The 23,529-nt window shown below is 44.7% G+C and overlaps 1 protein-coding gene across 1 annotated transcript in view; it reads right to left on the reverse strand.

The window, feature by feature from the left end:
• Positions 1-8,660: 8,660 nt before the first annotated feature.
• Positions 8,661-23,529, reverse strand: part of FBXO32 (F-box protein 32) — a 35,886-nt gene continuing 21,017 nt past the window's right edge. The window contains exons 5-9 of the mRNA XM_053896383.1: positions 23,260-23,353; positions 22,169-22,353; positions 16,211-16,393; positions 14,616-14,759; positions 8,661-14,175 (exon numbers count right to left, since the gene is read on the reverse strand). Of these exons, the coding sequence (XP_053752358.1) occupies positions 14,086-14,175; positions 14,616-14,759; positions 16,211-16,393; positions 22,169-22,353; positions 23,260-23,353 (696 nt within the window). The 3' untranslated portion in view covers positions 8,661-14,085. The remainder of the gene's footprint in view (positions 14,176-14,615; positions 14,760-16,210; positions 16,394-22,168; positions 22,354-23,259; positions 23,354-23,529) is intronic.

The following is a 23,529-nucleotide window of genomic DNA, read 5'->3' on the forward strand; positions in this document are numbered from 1 at the left end:
GTCACTGTATTAGGTGCTGCTCAGGGAAGACAGCTGTAGTGTCGTAAAAAGCACCCTGGGTTTAGGATGAGACAGATTTGAGTTTAAACTGTAGCTCTGTGGTTTCTTAAGCATTTACCATCATACTATGGTCACACAGTACCATAGTATGATGGTAAATGTTTAAGAATCAGCTCTGTAGAAGGAGGAGGGGGAGGTCGAGGAGGAGGAGGGGAGAGGAAGCAGCAGCAGCAGCTCTGATTCGTAGCTCTTTCTGATTTCTGTGGTGTCACTAGGCCGATTTTAAGTTACTAACATGCCAATGAATGTGGAGTTGGAAAGAGACAAACACGTGCAGCTCAGCTCTCATGAGCCAGCTCTAGCACACCGCACCGTGTGATCTTGGACAGATCATTTAATTTGTCCGAGCCTCCTCAGTTTCCACATTTATGAAGTGGGAGGATACTAGCATATACCTTACAGGGGTGCCATGACAATGAAAAAAGAATAATGTATTTGAAAACATAGGATTCAATTTATTATTATTAGAAATATTAAAAAAAATTTTTTTTAATGTTTTATCTATCTTTGAGAGTAAGAGACAGAGTGTGAGCTGGGGAGGGGCAGAGAGAGAGGGAGACACAGAATCCGAAGCAGGCTCCAGGTTCCAGGCTCCAGGCTCCGAGCTGTCAGCACAGAGTCTGATGCAGGGCTCAAATCCATGAACTGTGAGATCATGACCTGAGCCAAAGTCCGACACTTAACCGACGAGCCACCTAAAAATTTTTTCTTCATGTTTACTTATTTTTGAGAGAGACAGACAGTGCGTGAATGGGGAAGGGACAGAGTGAGAGGGAGACACAGAATCCGAAGCAGGCTCTAGGCTCTGCGCTGTCAGCATAGAGCCCGAGGTAGGGCTCGAACCACAAACTGTGAGATCGTGACCTGAGCTGAAGTGAGATGCTTGACTGACTGAGCCACCCAGGCACCCTGGATTTAATTTATTATTGATAATATGTCTGGGCTTTCTTATTTCTTGTCACTTAGGAGTTTATAAAATTTAAAGGATTTTCACCCAAGAAACACTTTAACCAAAGGAGGGTGTATGTGTGCTGTGGGGATGGTGTTGAAGAAGAAAAACAAAAAAGAAAACAAAAATACCAAATAACATAGTTTCATCTGAACTTCTATATGACTTCCTAAAATCACAAAAGGACATTTGAGCTAAAAAGGACCTAGAGAGTGGCTGATCCAACATACCTTCATGTTACAGATGAGGAAACTGAGTCAGAGAGCTGGAATCGCTTCCCGCAGTTTCAGCCTGGTAGGACAGCACCCTGAGTAGAAGCCAGCAAGGTCTGCAGGGTGGCTATCTATCCAGGGGTCAGTCTGTGAGCCCAGCCCTTTTTGGCAGGCCTTCAGTGGCTCGAGCAAGAACTTTTCCTCAAAGAGCAATGGGAGAAATGGGAAATCTAAGGTTTATACTCACACTGGTCAGGAAAATTATTTGGCTTAATCTTCAGAATAGCTGTTTAACTGGTGGTCTCTGAAGTGAGGTGCTGGAAGGAAAAAATGAAAAGTTCTGTTGATTTCTTTATTAAAGAGGAAGAAATAAAGCAGTCATCAGTGGTTTTGGACGGGAAATGATCTCCTTATGTAGTTCCAATAAAGGGACATTAGCGAAGGGACTGCTTGGAGAGGTGTGGGTCGGGCTAAGGGAGCACAAAGGTGCTGAGGCCCCCAGAGGTGAGCAACAAGAATTACTTCTCCCAGGCTTGGAGAGGAGGCCCTCGAGAGCCAGAGCCATGGGGAGGCTTTATGTGGAGGAAGGATATCGCCCTTGTGAGAGACTAGTGGGCCAGCCAGGAGGGAGGTGGTAAGAAAGACCCCAAACTCTCCCTCTCTGTGTTCTCTGGCCTCTGTCAGCAGCTCTCATTGGGCAAACCCAAACACACACCAGTCCAACCAGGCAGTAGAATCTGGGGGATGCAGCTCTTTTGTTTAAAAAAATTTTTTTAATGTTTATTTTTGACAGAGAGAGAGAGAGAGAGAGAGAGAGAGAGAGAGAGAGAGAGAATGAGCGGGGGAGGGGCAGAGAGAGAGAGAGAGGGAGACACAGAATCCGAAACACGCTCCAGGCTCTGAGCTGTCAGCACAGAGCCCGACGCGGGGCTCGAACTCACAGACCGCGAGATCGTGACCTGAGTCGAAGTCGGACGCTCAACTGACTGAGCCGCCCAGGCGCGCAGATGCAACCCTTTTCGTTCAGCCCCCCGGGGCACAGAGCTGGGCATGGATCTCTGGGGACACACAGAGCAACCAGCGCAAAAGCTTTACAAATATTTAATATCCAGATTGATACTGGTTCCCTCTGCCCACCGATCAGACATCAGGTGTCGTGTCCTTACCCAAGGTGCCTTGGCCCCAGTGCAAAGTGGAGGCCAGTCATTCCTTTGTTTTCGGTGTATTGTGACATACTACAACTTCTGACTGCCTGGCTAACTGGATTCATGGATTATAGTTTCTAGTTTTAAATCAAACCTCACAAAATGGGCACATGCTTTAAGGTGGTTCTTGCAAAGAAACAGCAGAGTGAAGATACTGTGATTACATACATAAAGGAACAAGAAAATGTCAGCATTAACATGGCCCTTCCTAGGAGGGCCTCTTCACTGGCTGCAATATCAGGTGTAAACAATGATAATCGAACGAAATCTGACCAAAAATTGACTAGAACGTTCGAAGTGGTCACAACTATTTGAAATGTGGATTTATATCCATCATTACTAATGATGACTGTCCTCCTAAGAGTTCATTATGCTTGAAATGTTAATGATAACAATGCCTGTCTATAATAAGTACACATATATTGGGTTTGTTTTAGAAATGCTTACTGATGGGAGCCGCTTGAGTGGCTCAGTCAGTAACGTCGGAGTGTCCGACTTTCGCTCGAGTCATGATCTTATGGTTCGTGAGACTGAGCCCTGTGTTGGGCTCTGTGCAGACAGCATGGAGCCTGCTTAGGATCTTCTCTCCCCCTCTCTCTCTGCCTCTCCCCTGCTTGCACTCTCACGCACTCTCTTTCTCTCTCTCTCTCAAAATTAATTAATTACTTAATTTAAAAAAACCCTATCACCTCACACCTGTCACAGGAATGGCAAAAATCAACAACACAAGAAACAATAGGTGTTGGTGAGGGTGTGGAGAAAGGGGAACCCTTATGCACTGTTGGTGGGAATGTAGTTGGTGCAGCTACTGTGGAAAACAGTATGAAGCTTTCTCAAAATATTAAAAATAGAACTACCCTATGATCTAGCAACTGTACTATTAAGTATTTACCTAAAGAACAGAAAAACACTAATTCAGAGGGATATATGCACCCCAATGTTTATAGTAGCATTATCTACAATAGCCAAATTATGGAAACAGCCCAAGTGTCTCCATCAATTGATGAATGGATAAAGAAGATGTGTGTGTGCGTGTGCGTGTTGGGAATATTACCCACCCATGAAAAAGATGAAATCTTGCCATTTGCAACGACATAGAGAGCATTTTATGCTAAGTGAAAAAAGAGAAAGACAAATACCATATGACTTCGCTCATGTGGAATTTAAGAAACAAAAACAAACAAGAAAAGGGAAAAAAAGAAATAGGGGAGGCAAACCAAGAAACACACTCTTAATGATAGAGAACAAACTGATGGTTACCAGAGAGGGGTGGGTGGGGGTATTAAATAGGCGATGGGGATTAAGGAGTGCACTTGTGATGAGCACCGGGTGATGTATGGAAGTGTTGAATCACTATATTGTACATCTGAAATTAGTCTTATGCTATATATTAACCAACTGGAATTTAAATAAAAGCTTGAAAAAAAATAAAGTTAGCTGACAGGTCAACTGGGTGCTAGCTGATATGGAAAGGGTCACATTTCTTTCATAAAAAAAAATAAAATATAATTAAAACAATTGAACGTTTAAAAAGTACAAAGAAAGGGGAGCCATCGCTTTTATGTAGGGTAAGAGGGACTATTTTGCTGCCCTCTTTGGCATCTGCCAAATAGGATTTCTCAGGATGTGGTAATTGGCTGACAGCCTCTTCAGCCACTAGATTCCGATCTCTGGTTTTTCTCCCTTTCCCTCCTGCCCTGTGAAGCCTTCCTGTAGACTTTCCTCACCCTTGTTCTCTTTCTAGGAGCTTGTATTAGTCAGGGCTCTCCAGAGAAACAGAACCAATAGGATGCATCTCTGTCTCTCTCTGTCTCTCTCTGTCTCTCTAGCTCTATATAGATATACATATATTTTATTCTTTTATTCTATATATTTTATTCTTTAAAATCTATCTATCTGTCTATCTATCTATCTATCTATCTATCTATCTATCTATCATTTAGCTAGCTAGCTAGCTAGCTATCTTTACTTAAAGGAATTGGCTCACACAATTGTGGAGCCGACAAGGTTGTAATTGGTGAGGAAAGCCGACAGACTTTCAGAGAAGAGAAGAGCCTACGTTGCAGTCTTGTGCCTGAAGGCAGTCTGGAGAGAGAATTCCTTCTTTCGGAGATGGGGGGCATGAGCCTTTTTCTCTTACGACCTTCACCAACTGGCTAAGGCCCACCTACATCAAGGAGGTTAATCTGTTTTATTCAAGGTCTGCTGATTTAAATGTTAATCGTACCCAGAAACTCCCTTCACAGCAACGTCTACATTGGTGTTTGACCTAACAAGTGAGTGCCATGGCTTAGTCAAGTGGACTCAGAGTTGATCATCACTGAGTTCTTTGAAGCAACCTGGAGTTCACTGCGCTCTTGTTAATTTCTGAGAACAACAAGGCTCAGGCGCTGGGACCCCGGGGAACACCAAGAGCTTCTTCAGTTCCCCTCAAAAGGGAAATCTGCCCCCCCTTCAGTGTTTTCTTCAAAAAACCGATTGGCACCACCAAACAGACTGGGGTGGTAAGTCTTGGTCTCTGGCTTTTAAGCCACAGCGTCTGGCTTCCAGATTCAGGAGGAGTGTGTTCTGGGCTTTTGTCTTCTCCCACATTGTTCCTTTTCAGAAGCATGAACTCACTTCCTCCCCTCTGAATTCCTCTGGTGCTTTGTACCTCACTCGGGGCACCTGCAACTTTGGATCTTGCGTTGTAGTCGATGTACATTCTCTTGCCCCACCTAGGCCCCCGACCAGATCTGTAACAGTTCTTGAAGGCAAGGGTGGGGCTCATACTTATGAATGACTGCTCTAGTGCCGGGACACTGCTGCTTCATAAACATTGCTTATTGGAGAGACTTTGAAAGGCTGATCGTCTGTGATGTTTCTTGGGCAGGAATGTGATTGGTGTTAACCTCAATTAAGCCTGTGTAAGAAGGGCAGGAGACAACTTTACGCCTACTACACTGACAGGCAGAACTCTCCTGTTTGGCTTTGAAGGTCATATACCGGGGCAGTCAACATAACTCTTGTTGCTGAATTAGGCTATAAAGACAGCTGTGCCTTTCATTTGCAGAAAGACCTTCACTCAGCTTGGGATGGGGGACATGCCACAGAAGGGTCAGAACTGATAGCTTTTTTTTATTTTATAAAGTTAAAAAAAATTTTTTTTAATGTTTATTTTTGAGAGAGAGAGAGAGAGAGAGAGAGTGTGTGCACAGAGGACGGGCAGAGAGAGGGAGACAGAGAATCAGAAGCAAGGTCCACGCTTTTAGTGCAAAGCGCGACGGGGTGGGGTGGGGGGTGGCTCAAACCCACAAACCATGAAATCATGACCTGAGCCGAAGTTGGACCCTTAACCGACTGAGCCTCCCAGGCGCCCTGTAACCGATAGCTTTGTAGGGCGGGCTGCTGGACGTGCTGGCAAATCTGTCAGATTAACTATGTTAGTTCCTGTTAGTGCTGTCACAAATCACCAGTGGTTAAAACAATGCAGATCCATCAGAATTTTAGAAGTGTGACACAGATCTCACTGGGCTAAGTTCAAGGTGTTGGTAAGGCTGTGTTCCTTTCTGCAAGCTCTGGGGGAGAATAATTTCCTTGCCTTTCCTTGATGATATACAGTGCTCTCATTCCTTGGCTCATGGCCCCCATTCTCCATCTTCAAAGCCAGCAATGGTGGGAGGGCCCTTTGTACATCACATCACTCTGTCCTCTAGTGCTCTTCTCTTTTTTCCACTTTTAAGGACCCTTGTGACTGGGCCCACCCAGGTAGTCCTGGAGAATCTCCATCTCAAAGCACTTACCTTAATCACACCTGCAAATTCTCCCTTGCCATGTAACATGGTCACAGGTTCTGGGGATTAGGATGTGGACATCTTTGGGGATCCATTATTCTGCCTACCTTAGTAGTCCTATGATTTCCATTTAAAATAAGTAACTAGTATAAGATATGATTTTAAATGGAAAGGTATAATGATTTCACTAGTTTTAACAATGCTAGGGTTTTTGAGATATATTTATGCTTAATTTATTAAATGTAATAACTTATTCATTTACCTGGGAGTGTTTTACTTATTAGGGCTGATGCCTACCTGAGCAAAAATGTGAAGTGCATATATATATATATATATACATATATATCACATGTGCTAGATTTACAATTGTAGCTTTAACATGTTTAAAGGAATTTTCATTAAGTGTATGAAAGGAACTGGTTTTTTAAAAAATTTTTTTTAATGTTTATTTTTTGAGAGACAGAGAGAGACAGAGCATGAATTGGGGAGGGGCAGAGAGAGAGGGAGACACAGAATCAGAAGCAGGCTCCAGGCTCTGAGTGCTCAGCACAGAGCCCGATGCAGGGCTCGAACTCATGAACCGCGAAATCATGACCTGAGCTGAAGTCAGCCACTCAGCCAACTGAGCCACCCAGGCACCCTGGGACTTGTTTTGTAAAAGGACTTTGGCCTGTTCAACTTACATTTATCAAACAGTAATAAAAGCCCCTCTTCTTTTGTATGAAAATTTACTAGACTTGTAAAGATTTAGTTGAACTCAAAAAAAAAACCTTAATGAAAACTAGGTCTCTACATTTGTTATTTTTTCAACTACCGTTATTTGTAACTGAGAAGCTGTAAATAGTTCTATGTCCATCAACTCACACTGATTCTTATTCGAGTGGAGGGTAAGTATGTGGTCAGTGAGACTTCCAAAAGCATTTTGTGAATGTATGTGTGTGTTAATTCATTCAGCCCCTGCACTGTGCTGGGGACAAGGATATAGCCCCCACGTTAGGCTACAGTGTAGCAAAGTCTAGATGCAGGGAAGGGTTATGGGAGGTGAGATTTACGCAGTTGGGGAGGCTTTAGGGAGGAGGTGGCCCTAAGGGGTAATAGATGCTTATCTGTCAGAGGCAGAGGAAGAGTATTCCAGGTGGATGGAGTAGTCTGAGCAAAGAGTGCATGGGATATTTTGCGAATGGTGAGCTTTTGTGATCCTGGTGGAAATTAGGAAAAAAAAAAATCTCTTGGGGCGCGCCTGGGTGGCTCAGTCTGTTGAGCCTCCGACTTGGGCTCAGGTCACGATCTCCCGGTTGGTTCATGAGTTTGAGCCCCACATCCGGCTCTCTGCTGTCAGCGTGGAGCCCGCTTTGGATCCTCTGTCTCCCTGTGTCTCTGCCCCTCCCCTACTCGCTCTCTCTCAAAAATAAATACACATTAAAAAAAAATCTCTGATTACTCTCATGCGCCTTTTACGTCGTTTTCCGATGGAGAGTTAGTGGCAGGCAGGATCAGTGTGTGTTCCAGAGTAAATGTGTTATTCAGTCAGTCGCCATGTCGGTCACCCGAGCATATCACACCTGACTAGAGAGAGACGCAGAGCAATTCCCAACCTAATTCTCAGACCCTTGTCGCTCAGGGACTGTTAACTGTTAACATCTAATGAGCATTTACTGAATGTGTGTGTGGCTCCACACATTTTACTTGTAGTGGTTCACATAACCCTCCCAACCCCAGTCATAGATTTATTTTCACCATTTTGGAGTCTAGGACGTTGGGACCTAGAGGAGTCGAGGTGGCCAAGGTCACACTGCAGGTAAGTGGCAGGACCATGATCTGAACCCTGCACAAGCCATTCCCTCTTTCTGAAGTGCTCATGACCTCACTCTTCTGGAGGAGGCTCTTTCTCACATTCTGGACCTCAGCTTCAGTATCTCTTGTTGGAGAGACCCCCCCCCGCCCCCGCACAGCTGGTCCAAAGCAGGTCCCCTTGACATTCTGCATCTCAGCCCCTTGTTTATTCTCTTTATAGCACTTATTATGAATTGAATATCTTCCCACTTGCTTTGTGTGTGTCTGTCTTTGTTTTTCCTGCTAGAATCTAAATTCCATGAAGGCAGGGACTGTATCTGTCTTGTTCACCATGCTATTCCCAGTGCCTCGCACAGGGTCCAGCGTATTGTAGCTGTTCGATAAATGTTGATGAAAAAGTTGATACTGATTTCACATCTCACTAGTCCCCCATCATTCTATTATACACAAGTAAGTGGAGATATCCCATTTAAGCACAGTTCTGTGTTATTGACTGAGGCTGGTACTCAGCAGCGAGGTCATTTTTCTACATATCCCTAGACATTTTACACCAACGGTAACAAGTTCCTGGGACAAGGCATATAAGCCTTACGAGGCAAAAGGTAAATGCAGTCCGTGTGCTCAGAAAGCCAACTTGAATTGGCACGCACCAAAATGCACCAGCGTGTTGTTGGAAAAACATTTATTGCAATTCAGTGTCAAAAAAATCTTTACAAAAATATGCCACCGTCTGGTACAAACAACTATAAAAAAATCAATTCATCATGCAAGAAAAGTGTGCAAATAATTTATACAGGAGGGCTTAGCTCACACAATATTAAATAAACATTTTTTGTATGTAATTAGTCTAACCTCATACTTTTAGTTACAACGTTCAACCCCTTATAGCATTTTTTTATTGAAAGGAGTAAAGCTTCTCGACTTAGGACGTGGACTTGAATATACACCCCCTTTAGCCAGGGTTATTGGCACTTGGTAGAATAAAGATAGTGCCAAGAGTTCGCAAGCATAGACTAGTAGTTGGAGCCTTCTGTTTAACAGACTTGTACATCGTTAATTAAACAAACATTGCTATACTCAAAGACAGAAAAAGTCATGTTCAGACTCCAGAAGTAGTGTTGTAGCAGATGGAGTTTTAAGAAGTTCAGAGATTTGGAGCAGCTATCCATTTTTGGACAAATGGAGCAGGACCTGAGTTTTGAGAGATTTCTCAGGAGGCTTTGTTTGCTGAGTTCAGAGACACTTTGAAAAATGTCCAGCAGACAAAGTCAGAAGTATCTGTGGTCCCTCGCTCTTTGCTGCCTCTTGGAATAGTCCCTCTTTGCTTAGCGAAGATGAGGTTTAGCAGAGAGCGGGAGGGTCTGCACTGGGACAGAAGCTCACTGGATCTCATGCCAGGTGCCGGAAGATGGGGAGATGAGGGTATGGATTAAATGTACCTCTTAGTCTAAGAGAGGAAATATCTGCTTGGTTCCCAAGCTTGGTTTCAGAACCTCAGTTTCTAGAAAGCAAGCTGGCCGCTCAGCCGTTTTCTGTCTTAAGGGCCACTTTTGGAATTAAAATGCAAGTACCCAGGGAAAAGTAAATTTGTCAAAACATGCTGCTTACTTTATGGCGAGCAGGTTGTACTCACTAGAATGCTGTCCTCACAGTAGAGTCAGAGGTTTGTAAAAATGTTAAGTGGCTCCAGGGAGAAATGTGAATTTCTCCATAGAGAACCAGGGGCTTAAAATATTTGGAGAAGATAATGGCCACATGTCTAACACCGGACTCTCATGCTTGCCTTCCACGGCGAAGGTGTTGAGAAGATTCAGGTCAGGTAGCACATGTCTCCAGACATAGCAAAAGATGCTGGGTAGGGGGCACAAAGTCAAGAGCTCAGAAAGTCCCAGGTTTATACTCGGGTCTACCACTGAGTACCACGTGGGCTCAGACTTGTCCCCTGAATATTGTGGACCCACTACCTCATGCTGAAAGGCAGAAGGAATGCCAGACTCTACCATCTTTCACTTCCCTTCTAGCATTAAAGTCTGGGATAGGAGTTTCCTTCCTTTGGAAAATCACAGAGGGTTTACTCTTCTTAAAAATAAAAAAACAAAAAAATAAAATTAAAAAAAAGAGAAGAAAACCTCTAGAGAAAACGTGGAGTTTAAAGGAGTTACGATCTTGTTTACTGAAGACATCAAGAGCCCAAGATACATCAAAGAGCCACGGCTTTGCGTTTGTCTAGAGGTTCAGGGTGTTTCTGAGGTCTGTTTAAACACTAATAGGATTTTAGGCCAGCATCCAGTCAGAAGGATGGTTCGCAGACTCAGATAGTTGGAAACAGATAAAAACAAAAAACAAAAACAAAAAAAACCCAGATGTCCACATAGAATATGTTTGATATAGTTTAGTTAAAAAAAATTCACACATAAAATTACAGTTTAAAAAAATTCACACAAAATAGAGTGCATAGCAAAACATTATTGCCCTATAGCCTGGCAGAAAAATATAAACTCAGGTGCATATTTTATGATAAACATTGTATTGAGTGCTACAAATGATACATTGTTGAACATGTCTTGAAATGATTGACCTTGTGAATCACTCCACTTGCTTAGACAAATGATACTCTAAGCCCCCTCCCTTCTCCCACATAGAAAACAACAGAAAAACAGAGCCTCTGTTAATTGTAGGCTCCTTATGAGCAAAGTTTTTGAATCCACGGAGAGTCATGGTGGTAACACAGTACACAACTTGTTACCAAGTCATGTCCCCAAGGAAGGCCCACTGTTGCTGAGTGTTCTGCAATGTCAACCCAGCGCATCTCAAGTATCTCCTCCCAGCCACTTCAATATAAAATTGATCATTACTGAACAAATGTCATCTCATACCCGATGCCCTGGGGATGTTTTTCACTTTGTATTTTATGCCACTTACCCTCCCACGCCACTGATCTGTCTCCTCAGAGTAATAGCATTAATAATGCAACCTGGCTTAAGATGTCATTGGACCTTCTTCCGGATCTTGCTATGAAGTGAGCACTCACATATTCTTTCCCCAAACGTTGTGCCTTACTCTTAAGAGACTCTAGGCTCACTGCTCATACACCTTTATGTTGGACCAGCTCATCATACAGAACATCCCTGTGGACTTCCTCACACTGCCCTGGACACACTCCTTCTTTCTCTGGAAGTCCGCATTACTTCATAGTCGACATCAATTTCAAATTCTACATCACAGGATTGGGGTCGGGGGTAGTAGGTAGGTACAGCAAAGAGAGGAGAGCTTTCTATTTCTTCCAGCAATTTCCATCGTCCTGTCCCTCTGGCTTTTAGACCAGTAGTTTGGAAGACAGGGATTCTTTGTGTGTTTTGTTTTGTTTTGTTTTGAGGTTAGGTTGTCCCGAGAGGGTTTGCCAATAGAAATTCTATAGATGATTGGTACCCAGGGAACAAGTATTTTCTTTTTCACTCACTCTACTTACATGGGAGGCTCTGACCATGCTTAACAGCTGCCATGTGGTGCCAACACAGATGCCCTGCACCTACTATGTTCTTCTCCAATGCCTTCATACAAACCACAGCATCAAAGATAGGCCATTTCTATTCCTTCCCCCGTCCCTCTCCACCTGCCATTTCCTTTCTTATTCTCCTCTCCCAATGAAAGAGAACCAAGAGCGTTGGTTTCTTCTCTTTTCTTCCTTAAAATTTTTCCTTGACTCTGCTTCACACCACCTCCAAAAATGCCAACAGAGATGGGGAGAGCCCAGAGGCACCATCAAGGTAAACATCTCAGAAAACCATAACCCCACCGCTGGGTAGTAGGAGTCATCCTGCACAGATGTGCCTTGCTGCCTGGCATATGATGTGCAATCGTGGGCATTGCACAAAGTCCAGATGAGACTGGTTTGGCAGTTTTGTGCTGACGGTCGAAAGCAGGCAACAGTTCCGGGACTGTAAACCTGAGGGTACCCAGGAGTTTCCACCTCCCCGATCAGCACGAAGGGGCAGAGGTCATGAGTTGATGGGCAGATGTGGAAGGCCATGGATGCCTAAACCTAAAAATGTCAGAGCTAAAGGTTCCAGCATCTAGAGACAATTAACCCAGCTCTGCCCCACATCTTTAAGGAAGCCGAGACATTTGGGGGCACGTCTCTGAATTATAGAAGTGCCAGCTTTTTATTCCCCACTTAGGCCCTGCATCCTCAATGTGACTCTGACTCAGGGGGGAAGGGGAAGCAAAAATCCCATCAGGTCATACAGGGGTTCCTAAAGCTCAACCTTACCCAACAAAATCTTATTCTTTAATATTTGTCACAGTGGGGAGAATTTAAATTCAATTTAATTTTTTCTTCTGTCAGGGGTGATGAGGAAAAGAAATGTGGAGACACCCTGGGGTGTAGACACAGGCATTGCAAAGTGAGGGGACTAATGGTTGACTTCTCTTTGGGATGCTGAGTCGTGGACTGCGCACTGACGGATGGGCATGAAGGGACTTCGCATCACTGGCCGGTCCCTTGCCTCGTTTCTGTACGTGCTTAACCATCTCTCCCCTCATCTGGTCACCCCAAGGTTCAACCCCTAAGGATACCCTGTTCTTCAATGTGAACGTGAGCAAGTTTCCTATCTCTGCTTCACCTATGTGCCAAGGCCATGCAGAGTGGCAACTTTATTTGCGTGAGAGAAAAAAAAAAAAAAAGCATGAAGCAGATACAACTGCCAAGATATGTACATTGTTGTAGAAAAGCAAAGTTCTATAAAAAGTAAAAAAAAACACCAAACATCCCCTACCCCCATCCCAGGAATATTTGACAATGAACTCATTAAGTCCTGAGATTCCCTTTCCTCTACACAGCTACCTGCTGATAATTTGCCTCGCAAGATCCCCAGGGGTATGTAGCAAGTGTAGGATGAACTCACAGTACTTCTGTTCCCTGTGATTGGAACTCCAGGCTTTCTCTTGTCATCCTTGCAAGAAGTGCTAGCTTAGGTTGACTGAATTTTGATGTTGGGCAAAAAGAAAACAAAGCCCCTCAACTCATCCCCTGTCATGAGGAACAGCAGCTGGAAACACGTTTAACTGATATGTAAAACCTGTTTTACAAGCTTTTATCGGCACTCTGGCTCCGACCAGTCCACAGATATGCTTATCCGTGAAGATATTCCAGGAAGCCCAGACAAACCAAGAAGTTAAACAGGAATAGAAAGTCTTCACAGCTATTGGGTGACTGATTCTATCTTTTCTGCGGCAGGACTTCCTCTGGGACTGTTTTTAATTGGCCTTATGTTGCCCTGAATGAGCTACAGCACGAAAGGGAAAGAGGCATACGCGCTGTGGGGCCGTTCTAGAAAAGAGGCAACTCTGAAGAGGTGCTTATTCGCCTAAAAGGGAAGTCTCAAGCATGATGAGGATTGCCTCCAGTATCCCTTTCCTATTTAAACCACTTTCGGGTGATGAAAAACCAAGAAAAACAGACACTGCCTACTGGACAATGCGCTTTGTCAGAGAGGGCATTGCATACTTTCCGAGGTAGACTATTGTGTGATATATTTGCAAGATAAGGCCTTGTGCCCACACGGGTTAAGATGGGTGGTGCTTCCTTTGCCTTTTTAAAACAAACCCCCCAAAATCGAAACCAAAGCGCGGGGACTTCTCATATATAATGAAGTTTTCTTCTTCTCTTCCTTTCTTTAAGCAAATTTTCACATTGTAAACAGAGAGTGTTCTATCTTGTATTCGAGTTCTGCCCTTTTCTTCCACATCCCTAGGGAACTACAAAGGCGTTTCAGTGAACATCAAGGAAATTCCATTTTCACCGATGAAACTGAATTCCTGCCCTTATAGTCTTGCCGGCAAATAGTTAGGGAAAAAATTTATTTACAGTATTTCTGATTTTCCATACCAATTCTAATGAGAAGTCCATAGTCTTAAATTCCCAGCCAGCAACTGCATCTCTCCCCTTCCAACATCCTCTCAGTGACTTATCTCAGAAGTTTTGAGCCAGCATTTCAAATGTACACTATTTACAAATGAAGTGTCCAAACTCTGTATTCCCAAGAATCCAATCAGCCGGGGAACCCGTCTGAAGTGTCGTCATGTGCTGGGATTCAGAACTTGAACAAGTTGATAAAGTCCTGGGGTGAAAGGGAAACGGAGCAGCTCTCTGGGTTATTGGCTGTGCACGGGTGGTCAGTGCCCTGGAAAGGAACATCATGGGTAGGTTTAGGTTCTCAGAAGCATCCTGCTGGCTTGTTAGCACCGTGAGTCATTTCCCAACCTCAAAGCAACATTCCTCTGTCAAGAATGCCGTGAGTTATGCAAAACTAGAGAGCTGTGTGTGTGTGTATGCCTATGCCCAAAGAGATGGGAGAATTTGCAGGTGGGTGGGATGCATAAAAAATATATATATACACATAAAATATACATACATAAATATAAAAAAATATATATGTAAGGGGGTGGAGGAAATGAATGTCTTTGAAAGTTTTTTTCCCCCAGGCACTGACTCAGTTTCCCTACACCTTCAGCTGGGGGCTGCAGAGGGGAAGAGCAGGAAAGGAGTAGGAAAGGCTTTGGCAATGCTGCTGGCTCCCAGGGGCTGGGCTGGGGGTCTGTGGCAGCCACTGGAGACACATACCTTCCAGGAGAGAATGTGACAGTGTCTGCAAAGCTGAAGGGTGTCTCCATACTGCTCTTTCCGTGGGTAACATCGCACAAGTTTAAAATACATCTTCTTCCAATCCAGCTGTCCTTTGTCTGACAAAATTAATCGCTTGCGGATCTAAATTGCAAACAAATACAGATAGTTGCAGAAGAGTTCATCAAGAACATGGCTTGTGGTTTTCTGGTTCTGAAAAGTTCTGTTCCCACCCTCCTTCCCCCTTTTTCATCTGTGTCCTGCAATTTCCAGGGAAAAAAATAGCCAAGATATAAAGAGGGACCTTCTGAGCTCTACCCAGTTAAACGGTAGCTTTTACCAGTCTTTAAAAGAAACAGGTGGATGGTGACATCTTACTAGTGACCTCTACTAAATTATATTTGGATGGTCCTTTAAAGTTTAGGTAATCTCCATAAACACCTTCAATCTTTTCTTAGCCGTAGACTTGAGTGATTATTTCCCGGGAGATGCGGTGACTCCTTGGCATAGTGCCTCTAATCTAGATCTAAATATTAGTGGCTTCATGAACAGAACTTGTTGAACTCACACGTCTATATAAAGAAGTTGGGGAAAAAAAATCTGAGGCAGCACGAGGAGGGGAAACAGGACTCCTCGGGTGTCAGAAGGCCCCACTTCAAATTCAGATTCAAGGCCAGTTTCTTCACCTTGAGAGCCACTCCCCTAGTTTGGACAGTCACTTAGCCACCTGTGGTCTGAGCCCCCTCATCTGTTTAAAGTGAGTCTAATGATACCTACTCCACCCTGGGTCATTAGACTAAAATGAAATAATATCTGTAAAAGTACATCAGCTGTAAAATATCATGAAAATAAGTGACTTTTGTAAGTTACTTTGTTATAGAAAAGGAGGATTGATGCCACTTTAGGAACTTTTAAAAAATGTTTCTTTTTGAGAGAGAGAGAGAGACAGAGAGAGAGAGAATGAATGCAGGGGAGGGGCACAGAGAGAGGGAGAGAGAGAATCCTAAGCAATACAGAGCCTGAAGCCGGGCTCTATCCCACGAACTGTGACATCAGGACATGAGCCCAAATCAAGAGTCAGATGCTTAACTGACTGAGCCACCCAGGCGCCCCCTTTATGAACTTTTTAAAGCAAATTGCAAAGTGTGCATATAGGTTAAAAATGTAAGTTGGTGGGGGAGCCTGAGTGGCTCAGTTGGTTCAGCATCCGTCTTTGGTTCAGGTCATGATCTCACGGTTCGTGGGTTCGAGCCCTGCACTGGGCTCTGTGCTGACAGCTCAGAGCCTAGAGCCTGCTTCAGATTCTGTGTCTCTCTCTCACTCTGCCCCTCCTCTGCTCGCATGTTGTCTCCGTCTCAAAAATAAACATTAAAAAAAAAAATGTAAGTTTTTTTTTTTTTTTCTCATCAAAATCACCTTAAGGGAAACCCTCACGTACATTATTTAGAAACTCCCTGTACTGTTGCTTTCCAGTCGGCCAGGAAGCCCTGGAGGGTGGGCACCCATGCCTAAAGTGCGAGAAGAATGCCAAGGACATCTGAGGGTGGGGGACAGAGAAGGGAGAGAAGGAAGGACTGCCCGCTGGGCCCCCTGACCTGCCGCTCAGAGAAGTGGTATTGGCAGAGCTTTTTCCACAGCAGACGGTCCTCACTGAGCACGTGCAGGTCAGGAGCCACCTGGCCCAGGCTGACCAGGTCCCGCCCGTCACTCAGCCTGTGCATGATGTTCAGTTGTAAGCATAAAGGCAGGTCGGTGAAGGTGAGGCCCTTGAAGGCAGGCTGTGGGGAGAAGGATGATGTTAAGTTGTGGGTTGCAGGGCGGAAGGGCAGCGGATCACCAGGTGACACCCTCCAGGGATGCAGCTGTCCCCTCGTCCTCTACCCTCAAGTTGGTTTTTTGATCAGAGATTAGAAGCAGCAATTCTCCCCGCTTTAAATGCAGAAATGCCCTAAATGCAGGACCCGTGGCCGAGACCCACAGGAACAGCCCTGAACAGCTCGAGCTGGATGGTGCCAGAGGGATTTTCCTGAGATTGACAAAGCTTTATACTTTTAACGATCCTCTGAACGGCACAGCACATGTTCGATTCCGGTGCTCCACTCAATTCACTCCGCGACGAGATTCGCTACCTTCTTAAAGGGCGGGGTGCCTGGGACAGGGCGCCACCCGCCCCTGCCGCCTCAGTTGGCTCTGTCACTGCCCCTCCTGACAACCCATCTCTAAGCGGGCTTTCTCATCTGTGCCCAAACATGCTGCCCGTGGGCCCTGCTCTCCCCAGGCCTCTCTGCCCATCCCAATTACTTTCCCTCAGATCCAGCGTCTACTTGTTTCCTCCGAAAGGCCTTTTCTGCGTTTGTGACTACCCCAGCCCTCTTTCACTGCATCTTCCTGGAACTCCCGTGGTCTCTCTCGGGTACTTTTGGAACCAGCGCCTTTTTGTTATGTGAGGCATTTTCCCAAAGAAAGCTTAATGGAACGTTCCTGCTGAAGGTAAGCTCCACGGGGGCCGGACTTTTTGTCTTTTGTCATTGCTGTCTCCTTTGTGCCTAGCATAGAGTGGCACCCAATAAGTACCTGGGGGATGAACAAAATCTTAATAATTAAGGAGGTAAAAAAAAAACAGCAACAAAAAGACCCTGTGCCTGGGTGTATGTGCACATGCATGTGCGCTTTGGGACTAACTTGTCCAGAACCTTCTGACCTAAGTGACACCATCCATTCCATCCATTAGAGCATCTCTCTTCAAACCTAGGGCTCCATGGGACATTTAAAAAACTCTTTGTGGATAATAATACACAGGCGATTAATCAGAAACCTCTACTACAAGCCTGAACTTTAATTTTGTATTTACTGTTTAATTTTACATTTATTGTTTAAATTTTGATGGGCTTATGTTATCCCATCTACACTTTGAACCTTGAAGGGGGGGGGGCGGGGTCTAATTTCATATCCCTTGCAGACTAGCCCAGCACAAACCACCTCTTTTGAGGGCCTGCTGTGGCCTGGTACTGGAGTCGGAATGGGTTCCTTAGGCTGGCAAGATACTCAGAAACATAAGCAAATAATTATAGAGCAGTATGTTAAGTGCTGACCAGGAAGTAAGCACAGAGTGCTCTGGGAACAGTCTGTACGGAGGAGGTCCTCAGTAGTATTTGCTGATATGCCTTTAACAGCATCTGGATGCTGCCATTTGGATATAGAGTCAGCACAAATCATCCAAAATTGTGGTTCTTTGTCCTTCTCACGCTAGACCTGGGTGTGCTCTTGATTTTGGACTATGGACATTTTTAGCTCAGTGCTCTGTCACATCTGGTGGGGGGGGGGGGCGTTCAAGGGAAAAAAATAGAGGATGAAGAAGCCCTTCCTTAGCTCAGGGAAAACTATCTTGTCAAAGGGTACTGAGTCCCCTCCTCAAATTTTTAGGGAACTACTCTGTTCGAGGGACATCAAAGCCCCCCCGCCGCCCAGGATTCCAGGGGGTATGCAGTCGTATTGACTCCCACCTGTGTCCCTTGCCAAGCAGGAGAGGTGTGTAGAGGGAAGGTGGGAAGTGGCAGGGGGCCTTGGGAAGTTGGACTGTGGAGAAGAATGGCAGGTGACATGGGAGATACACCGAATGGACAAGCAGATCTGGATCCCAGGTGTCCTTGGGAACTCTGGGTCTCAGTTTCCCCATGTCCAAAATGAATGAGCTTAGAAGACTCTGAAGATCCCTTCTAGCTCCGACAATCTCCGATATGGATCGGCTTCAGCCTCTTAACTCATCAGAAATGTCTATGACTTGACAATTCAAATTGTTCAGGCTGCTGGGCTGAACTTTCAATTGTTTGCAAAATTCAGGACTTTGCCGGGCTGCTGAAGGCTCTAGACCTATTTGTCGTTTATCATCTGCTGGTGATCATGTGAGCTAATGAAACTGCCATGAAATGTTCTTTTTGTTTCCAGCACTTCAAAGCATCTACTTTTTTGGTTAAAACTCCCAGGCCAATTATTACATGAACTCCTATTAAAGTCCACTTGGCAGAGTTCACTCTCAAATTTTCAAACCTGAACTTTTCCAAAATATTTGCCCAGACCCCATGCTGAGCCCTTACTCCTGATAAATGGTTAACTGCTTATATGCCTTCTTCTTTTTGAATGTAAATATATAAGAAAAATAAGTCACTCTTGCTCTTCCAGTCAAGCGTTTGGCTAAAATCCTTTTAGGGGTGCCTGGGTGGTTCAGTCGGTTAAGCATTTGACTTCGGCTCAGGTCATGATCTCGCGGTTGGTGGGTTTGAGCCCCGCATAGGGTTCTGTGCTGACAGCTCAGATCCTGGAGCCTGCTTCAGATTCTGTCTCCCTCTCTCTCTGCCCCTCCCCCACCCATGCTTGCTCATGCACACTCTCTCTCTCTCTCTCTCTCTCTGAAAAATAAACAAACATTGGGAGAAAAAAAATCCTTTTATGGATTCTCTATATCCTCTACATGCTCCCAAACCCTGCCTTGCCCACAGCACTCTGTGGTTCTATTTGATTTTTCTCCCCTCCAAACCAGTTCTCTTTTTTTTTCCCCCTTCATCCTTTATCCTATTAATTATTTTTTGCCAAACAACATTGGCTCCATGTAATTAGAGATGAAATTTTGAAGGGAAACGAGATTATATGCCGGGAAGATAGTGCTAGGACTTTGGCAAATAGAAAGCAATTAGTGTGAATGTCACCTTAACATTTTTGTGTGATAGCATACTTCTCTTTGGTCCAAACTGTTAAAAAGTTGGCTTTAAAATACAGTCCACACTGAAGTAACGAAGTCCCTTCTCTCTTTCTTCCCTCCAGAGAGTTGGGCATTTGTGTGACAAGCTCTTTAGGGCTCCATGGGTTCCCATCACTGCTCTCAAAATCACTGGCTCAGAGCAAGGAGGGCTGGGAAGGAGGGCAGAGGGGAGCAGAGAGTATGGGTAGAGGCGCGGTCTCTGTAGCCAGGCCTGAGGTTCAGTCCCCATACTGCTACATCTGATCTGTATCAAGGCACCAGCCAGCTCTTCTTACCTACGCAGTCTAATTTTTCTCATTTATAAAATGAGGAAAAGCATATCTTATAGTGTTGCCAGGCAGGGTGGAAGAGATAATGCACAGAAGTACTTAGCCCAGTGCCCAGTGAAAATGAGCTATCGTAAAGACCCCTACTTACAATTATTAATTAATACAATATGAAAGACTTGGAAGAAAGCCGGCCGCAGAGTGAGCCGTTAGTAATAATAAGAGCTGACACATTTAAAGACTTACTACATGTCAGGCACTGTTCCAAGTACTTTCTATAGGTTATTAAATCCTACACTAGTGCTAGGAGATCAGTATTACTGCCTTTATTTTCCAAATGGGGCCCGGAGATGCTGACTAACTCACCCCAAATTCTGCAATTGGTAAATGTTTATCATCATCCCTAACCCAGGGCAGTATTTTCCATCTATATGCCCCCAAACACTGCACGAGTTATTTCAGGCAGGTGGTGGGGGACTTCCCTTCAATCGTTCATCCATTCGTCTCAGATTTACTGACTGCCTTCTGCTCTGAGCAAGAAAGAGGGAACAGAGAGGGAGCAAGATGGTGGGGTCTTTCCCTGCGGTGCTCAGAAGCCAGTGGATGGAGGCAGGGAAGTGGAACCAGGCAGGAGATAATTTCACATAGCAATAACCCCTCTGAAGAAGGTGAGGGGAGAGTGGTTTCCGTGGATCGGATGGTCTGGGGAGGTGGGACCAAGCTTGGAAGGGGCAGGGAATAGCTTGGCCTGGCTGTAGTGCCAGGAGCAGAGGGGCGAGTGAGATGAACTTCCGTGTCTGATCTGTTCTGCACAGGATTGCGCTGGATTTAAAAGGTTGCGAAAAGCTGGATCATGGAATAAATAGTTGGAAGAAAGCTGGATTGAAAAGAAGTTTGGAAATCTCTGACGTTAAGAAAGCTTTGCCATGTGAGGAATAGAGAGTCCCGGTTTTGGCCTAAGTCATTGGGCTTCTCTGGTCCCCACTCCCCTCTCACTCCATGAAGGGTTAGAGTAACTACAGTGGCTATCTTCCGGTGTCCATGGGTCAATTAAGGGGGTGGTTCTAGGTAAGTAAGCCCATGGGGCTCCTGTGGTGTGGACAGAGGGAACAGAGGCAAGCTCTAGGCAAGTGTGATCATCTAAACAGTGTCCCAAATTCCCCTGGGAGAAGATGCCCTTGAGACAAATGGGACTTGCTCATTTAGATCACTGGCTGGGTAATTCTCTCCTGGGCTTAGACCAAAAAAAAAAAACAAAAAAAACAAAAAAACAAACGTATTAAGTCCAGGCTACACAGAATACCAGAAATCAGGTAGAAGGTGTGAGTGAATTTTCTGGGAGAGATAAGCTGGGAATCTGGGTCACAAGTTCACGTTGTCAAACTATGCCCATACCTGAGAGAAGGGATTGGGGTAAATTATTAGAATAAACTAGGTAAAGGTTCAGAATGTACTCTCTTAAAATAGTCAAATAATTGAGATAGCTTTTGAAAGATTATCTGGGCTTGAGCTCTGCTGTGTGTGTGTGTGTGTGTGTGTGTGTGTGGTTATGTGTGTGTAAGTGTGGGAGTTGTAGCCTACGTGACTAAGGAAGTCACATAATTCTGAGGCTTCTAATTATTCCCCTTGTTTCAGGGTTTGAGAAACTAAGTCTTAGAGAGGGTGTTAACAGCAAAGTCAAGGATGCTAGATTTTGAAAACTATGTTAGTAAAATAATTATTTAAAAGAGGTCAAACAGGTTTTTTTCAGGCTACTGTCTCGAGAGATGGGGCGGACCCAAACTTTATCAGCTTGGGTCCCGGAACCACTTAGAACAGTGCGGTGGGTGATTAGATACGGGAGTCGAGCGCTATGTGAGCGGTCTAAGTATGCCTGTCCATTAGCAAGCCTTAGAGATTACAGCAGTGTCTTTCTCACATTTTTGTGTGCCTTAGTCCTGCTGCTCACTATTAAGAAGACAAGAGCTGGGGGCCAAATTATGTTGTAAAAGTCAAAAGACACTACTTATAGTAGTTTTGTTGTAATATAGGGCTTTTTTTTTTTTTTTTTTTTTTTTGCTTTGAGTTAGAATTACTCTTCTCTTTCCTACATGTATGTTCACAGTCTTTAACCAAAGGCTTCCTTGTCATAATTATTCATTGGAACTAGAATTTTCAAAGGTTGGCACCAGTTTTCCAAGCCACTGCCATTGTAGCTCTATCCTATCCAAGGCAGCATTCCTAGAGCTATAAGGGACAGGTTCTTTAGGAGGAAATGGACAAAGAGGAGAGATTCCCCCCGCCCCCCACCCCAGATGGAAGTCTCCAGTTCTCCTACCATGTTTCAGTTCCCACACTTTGATCCTGTTTTGCCAAGTTCTGCTTCCCTCTCCTGGGAAGTTCTAGCCCACTCCCAGCACCCAAGTAGAAAGCATCAGATCAGAATAGCTGAGACTCTTCCACCACCACGGTGGATTTAAAGTCCTGCCTCGCCGTGGAGGACCTGACTAACGTCTTTACTGCCAGAAGGAAGCCGGGGCGCTGCTGCTTACCCTGGTGATTTGGATATTGTTCAGCTGCTGCTGCCAGTGGAGAATGGTCTCCATCCGGTACACCCACATGTTGATGTTCCCGACCAGCACAGACTTGCCGACTCTCTGGACCAGCGTACATAAGGACGTGTAGAGGGTCTGGAGTAGTTCCCTTATTAGCCTGATGTTTTGCTGGTCTTCGAGGACTGGAGTGGGGGCAGTGGGGGTGGGGGGGGGAGAAAAAAGTATTAACAGTCGTGATACTGGAAACACTGTATATTTTATAAGTGGGCCTTTCTTCTCGATTCTGCTCATGTTACGTGGGTACTGCCTCCGGGGATGTGGTTTTCTTTCTCACTGTTATTTATTCTACACTTGGCCAAGCTTCTACACTTGAGGTTACTGGGTAGAGTTTCCATTATCTAGGTCCCTCTTTGTTCTCTTCTCCCTAGTTTTCGACAAAGACTCTTTCTCCCTTCACAGTTTTGCCAGCACCAATGGCTCACCTGATTTGAAGGCAGTTTCTTTTGCCCAGCAGTGACATCCTGCCCAGCAAGTGGTCACTCGTCAGGAATGTGAGTTCCGATCCTGTCTGGCTGAGTCTTTGTGTGATTATGGATAAATTACTCTTTCTTACGGGCCTCAGTTTCCCTCTGTGTACAACGACTCAGATGAGCCAAAGATCTAAAGTTTCTTTTAGATCAAATAGTCTATGAGTCTATTCTGCTTCGTATATAGCTCAATTTTCTAGGAATTTAGAATCCAGAGGGCTTGGTTAGCCAAGGTTGGGATGTGTGCCCACATTGAGAAGTCTGAGAGGCTTATAGCAGGGCAAATGGATACTCCTAATAAAAGGATGGGAGGGTGATGGTGTCTCCCCTTTTCACAAGTGACCCTCCTTTCTGAACTGGAATTTGGCAGAAGTGCATCTGGAGTCATTCACTTCCATCCATTCACTCTTCCTTAAATCTAATGACAGGTCCACTCTATCAGAAAACCCATCTGCCCATCCCCATCTCTATAAAAAGGGGTGAGGGTGAGAGAGAGAGAGAGAGAGAGAGAGAGAGATAGATAGAGAGAGAGAGAGAGAGAGAGAGACAGAGCGTGCTCACCTTTCAGTACCACTTTTTCCAAAATGTTCATGAAGTTCTTTTGGGCGATGCCACTCAAGGATGTGAGCTGTGACTTTGCTATCAGTTCCAACAGCTGTGGATAAAAATAGAAGTTGCCAGGCTTAGAACACAGAGACATTTTTCTCCTCTAATCTTTGCTTTCGGGTCACATGACACGTAGAGACAGATCGACAGGGAGAGATAGATGGCAGGCGGGCCCACAGTGCAATAAAAAGCAGATGCTCAAAGTGAAAGACAAATGGGGGGTAA

This window comes from Panthera pardus, unplaced genomic scaffold (assembly GCF_024362965.1).
Source record: "Panthera pardus isolate Hobbes unplaced genomic scaffold, ASM2436296v1 HiC_scaffold_7, whole genome shotgun sequence".
In the NCBI taxonomy this organism is placed as follows: domain Eukaryota; kingdom Metazoa; phylum Chordata; class Mammalia; order Carnivora; family Felidae; genus Panthera; species Panthera pardus.